Source organism: Spermophilus citellus (assembly GCF_964194105.1).
Source record: "Spermophilus citellus genome assembly, chromosome: 9".
NCBI lineage: Eukaryota > Metazoa > Chordata > Mammalia > Rodentia > Sciuridae > Spermophilus > Spermophilus citellus.
Window position 1 is genome coordinate 99,358,653 of NC_138191.1, and position 6,025 is coordinate 99,364,677.

The following is a 6,025-nucleotide window of genomic DNA, read 5'->3' on the forward strand; positions in this document are numbered from 1 at the left end:
TGTCTCTAAATAAAATACAAAATAGGGCTGGGGATGTAACTCAGTAGTTGAGTGCCCCTGGGTTCAATCCCCGGTACAAAAAAAAAAAAAAAGAGAGAAGAAATTGGGCAACCAATCACAGAAATATCACTCTGGAGAGACATAAAGCAGTATCATAATATTCTGTTATTTAGATAAAATCAAGTCTTTTGCTTTTTAATAAAATTTGTAGAATAACTAATCGAAGTTTTATTTTTTTCAGGCTAAATGACCTCATTATCACTGCCTGTTCTATATCGAGAATTTTTCTTTATCTATCACTTTATTTTCTTGATTTTGGAAATAGAAGTTGTAATGGCCAGGTGACCCTGGCTACAGTCTGACTGATGTTTTCCTCCTTATTGTAACAGTTGGTCACTCAACTAGTTTTATTGCTGCTGCTATTTCTATTAGAAAGCAGGTAGGCAAACAGGCACAGTGGTGCACGCCTGTAATCCTAGCAATTTAGGAGGCTGAGGCAGGAGGATAACAAGTTCAGAGCCAGCCCCAGCAACTTATGAGACCCTGTCTCTAAATAAAACATAAAAAGGGCTGGGGATGTAGCTCAGGAGTTGGGCACCCCTGGGTTCAATCCCTGGTACCGAAAGAGAGAGAGAGAGAGAGAAAAGGTGGGCAAGAATCTGTGTGCAACTAAGGAAGGTGTACCACCCGGCTTTTTAATCTGTACTTTTAAGTTCTGATGGCTTCTGCTGAAGGTCAAGGAGAAAAATAGAACTCAATATTTCAAATATTGTAAAAAGTGGAGTGTCAGAATTATCCTGACCTTTCATTTCAGATGGAATTTTAGTTATTTAAAGCAGAGAATCAAGAATTGGCTTACTTAGAAGATTATAATTCTCTTAGTATAAAAAAATAACCTGTGACAATTTGTGGTATTTAATATGTTAAATAAAGTTTCAGAAAGCAAATCAAAACCTGGTTGAAATAACTTTCAAACAATAACTGAGGCATTTTACTTACTTCATACTCAAATCTCAGGATAGTGTAAATATAAAGTAGCTTGTTATAAAAATATCCTTATTTTAATTTTGGAATACTTGTTAAGTATTATAAATTTCACAAGTACTCTAATTCTTCTAGGAAAAAAACTACCATTTTCAAAAAGTCTTGAATATTGCTTTCATTTTATCCTTATAAAGTCTTCTTCTGTATGACAAGACTTGAAACCAAGTAGAATTTTGTATTTAGTTTCTGCTGAAGTTGCTGTTTTGGTTGAATAAAAACATTTCCCCGATTGAATAATCATTAGTATTAAGGGTTTTTTTAAAAACTGAGTCCAAAAGTTCTCAAAGCCTGCCAAAATCTTCAATATACTTAAAAAAATAGTTTTGGTTCTTATCTTGCTTAGTATAACCAATACTCTTTATTATATATAGCAAAATCAGCCTATTTTTTCCTTCATAGTTTTTCTATACCTGAAAGTCTAGGATGAGGTGGAAAATTGCCAGTTGGCTTAAGTTAAAAATTATTTATAATGTGAGGATGCTCACTTAAGTTTAAATAGTAAATATTTTACATTATATCAGAAAGTCTACCCCTCTTCCATTTTTGAATCTGCTTATCTACTTGAAGTGTTTCTAAGTAATATTTTTAATATTTACTTTTATAGACAAAGTCTATAGATGGAATTTTTTTTAAATAAACCACAGTTATGTAACTGGTTAAAACTAAACTTATTGCTGAGCACAGTAGCACGCACGTGTAATCCCAGTGACTGGAGAGGCTGAGATAGGAGCATGACAAATTTGAGGCCAGCCTCCGCAACTTAGCAAGGCCCTAAGCAACTGGGTGAGACCCTGTCTCAAAATTAAAAAGGACTGCTGGGGTGGGGGCTCAGCGGTAGAGTACTCACCTAGCACGTGTGGGATACTGGGTTCAATCCTCAGCACCACATAAAAATAAAGGTATTGTGTCCAACTACAACTAAATATATATGAAAGTTTTATATAAACAATTTTTTCTTCTTTTTATTGTTTTACTTATTCATTTAGTAATTTGTTCATTCATTATGTCTTTTAAATGGCAGTATCCCTCTGAAGAAGATATGATTGAATGGGCCAAGAGGGAGAGTGAGAGAGAGGAAGAGCAAAGGCTTGCCCGACTGAATCAGCAAGAACAAGAAGACCTGGAACTGGCTATTGCACTCAGCAAATCTGAGATATCAGAAGCATGAAGAATTCTCTTGTCCTTTGTCTACAATACTCTTCTTCCTAAATATTGATGCTATTTACCATGTATATCAAAACTACCTGTGAGCATGGGAATACAAAAGGTTTGAGATTCCTGTAAATGTGACAAAAGTCTAGGTTTTTTCTTTTGTACTCTCAGATTTGATTTTTATTATTTCCTCTAAAAGCAGTAACCTAATCAGACAGCTTTACCTAGGCCCTTGTTCTGGTGTGCATTTACTGTGAGCTTCAGCCTGCCTGTGCTACTTTTACTTGTAAAGCTAGAGCATCCAAGCTTCTGCCTTCTGGAATGTAGAGAAATAGTTTCACCCCATGCTACCTTTGTTCTGTGGTTATTCTGATTAGAGTCAGTGGAGTTTATAAAGTTTGCAGTATTCTCCCTTGATTTGAATGGTTGAAGGAGAGGAAGAGAACAAACATTGCATTTCTTTTATGATTGATATAAATTGGCTAGTATAAAGTACATTTTTGTATATCCTTGGAGTACAAATACCATTTAATTTGTTTTTTAGAGAAAAGGAAAAATATTTTGCATCAATCTACTCCACTATTGAAAAAAGGATGCTTTAGATTGAACGATTTTAACTTAAAACTTAAATTTTTCCTAAATAAAAACCATTAAAACCTCATGTGGAAATACATTTTTTAAGACAATTTTCTGTGGATTTAAGGAATTTTAGGTCAACAGATACCTCTCCATAAATTTGCTAATTAACAAAATCAGTTTCTTACAAGTAAAGTTTGTAAGAAAATGTCCATTTTAAGTGCCAGATGTGAAGAAAATTTATCACTTAAAATGTACCCATCAGTATAAGGTAAGCACAAATCTTGATTTACATGCAACTGTTCTGCCTTTGCAGTGGCACTGTCCTCTTGAGTTCATTTAGTTTACTATTATACTTTTGCAGAAGAAACATTAGCAAGCTACAACTGGAAGGTACTTTAATTTTTCATGTATATTTTTTTTTTGTTTAATGAAGTCTTAACTACTTGAAATATAAAAACTTTCACTGAATACAAATAGGAAAGGTGACATGTATTATACCATATTGCTTTTTTGTCTTTGTAGTTTAAATTAGTTTATTTACTTCATGTTTTTCACCTATAAAAAGGGCAACCTAGCCTTTTTTTTTTTTAATTGGAAGGGAAAAGATCTGCCAAATTTTCAAAACTCCTTACATTTTAAAATCCCATCTTTAAAACTAATCTAGCAGGCAAGCTGAATTTGAAATAGACTGTGAAGAAGGCTGTATATTGTAATCCTCTTTTTGCACATGAGTTACTGAGTTAGATAATGTATTAAATAACAGATAAATAAAAATGCACCTAAAACCTAATTTAAATTCTCTGGGATCAACAAGTCAAGGTGGTATTGATCTGTAATAATCAGAGTAACTTATTGCTTAAACTATAAGTAAATTCCAAAATATCTAATTCATATGATCTTGAAATGGTGCTTTTCTTCTTTCCACACACAATTGGATGGCTGGAGTTTAAAACAAACCACTTCCTGTACTGCTAACTTTTTTCTAATTTTTATATAAAAACATTTCAACATAAAAGTCATATATGAAGCAAGGGCTGAATCATAATCACAAGGCTTTAATTTTGATAAACTAATCCAGTGACTAAGGATTTAGGCAAGTTAGCAAAAGTTGATTGAGAAGGTAGCGTTGGGAATTGCTGGTAGGTGGTGTTTTCTGTTTTCTTATTTTTTTTTTTTCCTCCTTCCCCTTACTCTTTGAGAAAAAGGTAAGTTGACTTGAACAACTTTCTTTTGCACTGGGAAAATGAACAAATGTTTGAAATGCTTTTAAAATATTTTTTTAATTAAAAAAAACACTCTGGAAAATATTAAATATCTGTAACTTATGAACACCAACTTTCAATGTAATAAGTGTACCCTAATCTTATGTATGTTTAACTGGATTATATAGATTCTTATCTTTTGTTAAAATATATATACTCAGTGGACCAATATAATATTAAAATATGTATATATTATATAAATATATATCTTTATCTCCATGCTTGCTTGTGTAGGTTGAACGTCTTATGGTCATTTGTGATATTTTATGTTGTTGACCCTGGTTTCAGGGCCTGTAATTAAAAAGGACAGATAAGTATTGCTGAGAGCTAAGTAGCACTACTTACAAAGTTTTAACCATCTTCTACATACTGATTCAGCTTTATTTGGGCTCTCTAAAATTTTCTCTTGCATTTCAAACTTCTAAATTGTAACCTGTAATTATGAGAATAATATACTTTAAGTAATAATAAAGCATACTACCCACATATTCAGTTTATACTGGAGTTTTGCTTTAATGTCAATTTTAGTTATTTTGTCTGTTTTTGTGAAAGGAAATATATATGCACAGAGAGAGATATATACAAAGATATGCAAAACATTTGTGGCTTGTATATATTTATTGAATAAGGATTATGACATGGATTCTTGGAAGGCACTGTGAGCTAATAAATTGATAACAATCCTGGGCTTAAATCTCCATTCTGCCACTTTTGAGAAAATAATGTAAAGATGGCTTTGAGAGCCAGGTATGGTAGTACATGCCCATTATCCCAACAACTTGTGCATATGGCATGTGCTTGTAATCCAAATTTCTTTTTATTTTTTTAATATTTTTTAGTTGTTAATAGACCTTTATTTTATAATTTATTTATATGCAGTGCTGAGAATCAAAGCCAGTACCTCGCTCATGCTAGGCAAGCACTGTACCACTGAGCCACCACCCAGCCCCTGTAATCCCAATTTCTTTCTTTTTTTTTTTAATTTTTTTTTAGTTGTCAGTTGGCCTTTATTTTATTTATTTATATGCAGTGCTGAGAATCAAAGCCAGGGCCTCACTCATGCTAGGTAAGTGCTCTACCACTCAGCCACCACCCCAGCCCCTATAATCCCAATTTCTTGGAAGGCTGGGGCAAGAGGATCCCAAGTTTGAGACCAGCCTGAGCAACTTAGTGAGACCCTGTGTCAGAATAAGAAAGGGCTGGGGATGTAGCTCAGTGGTTGTTTTAGGCAGCTTTTTTTGCTGCTGTGACTAAAAGGTCTTACCAGAATAATTGTAGAGAAGAAAAAGTTTATTTTGGGGTCCACGGTTTCAGAGGTCTCAATTCATAGACAGCAGGCTCCATTCTTTGGGGGCTCAAGGTGAGGCAGAACATAATGGTAGAAGATTGGTGGAGGGAGGTGGGATACATGATGATCACAAAACAAAGAAAGACTTCACTCACCAGATAAAAAATATATACCCCAAAGGTATGCCCTTAATGACCCACTTCCTCCAGCCACACCTTACCCACCTTCAGTTTCCCACTCAGTTAATCCCCTTAGGGGATTAATTCACTGATTGGGTTAAGACTCATATAACCCAATAATTTCTCCTGTAGACCTTCGTGCATTGTCTCAACTTGAGCCTTTGGACACCTAATATGTAAACCATACTAGCGGTAGAGCACCCACGAATTCAATCCCCAGTACCCCAAAAATATTTTTTTGAGAAAGTTATTCAAGCCTTCCTGAACCTCATTTTCTTCATCTAATAAATATCCTAATACCTAATTTATGGGATTGTTATAAAGGATTTTTTTTTTTGAGATGATGGGGTCTTACTGTATTGCCAAGTCTGACCTCAAACTCAATCTTCCTTAGTCTCCAAGTAATTGGGATTACAGGCACATGCCACCAAACCCATTCTGATAGTGTGTTAATATTTAAGTAAATAAATTCAGACACTTTTCCCCAGAGCTGAGGACTGAACCCAGGGCCTCACATATGA

At 34.1% G+C, this 6,025-nt stretch overlaps 1 protein-coding gene across 7 annotated transcripts in view; it reads left to right on the top strand.

Moving 5' to 3' along the window:
* EPS15 (epidermal growth factor receptor pathway substrate 15) overlaps positions 1-4,242 on the top strand; it is a 127,197-nt gene extending 122,955 nt beyond the window's left edge. For 6 of the 7 annotated variants that reach the window (XM_081306407.1, XM_081306411.1, XM_081306408.1 and 3 more), the window contains one exon: positions 2,066-4,242. In XM_081306407.1, coding sequence (XP_081162533.1) covers positions 2,066-2,212 — 147 coding nt within the window. In that variant the 3' untranslated portion in view covers positions 2,213-4,242. The remainder of the gene's footprint in view (positions 1-2,065) is intronic. The other variant, XM_081306413.1, reaches the window with a different exon arrangement.
* The last annotated feature ends 1,783 nt before the right edge of the window (positions 4,243-6,025 follow it).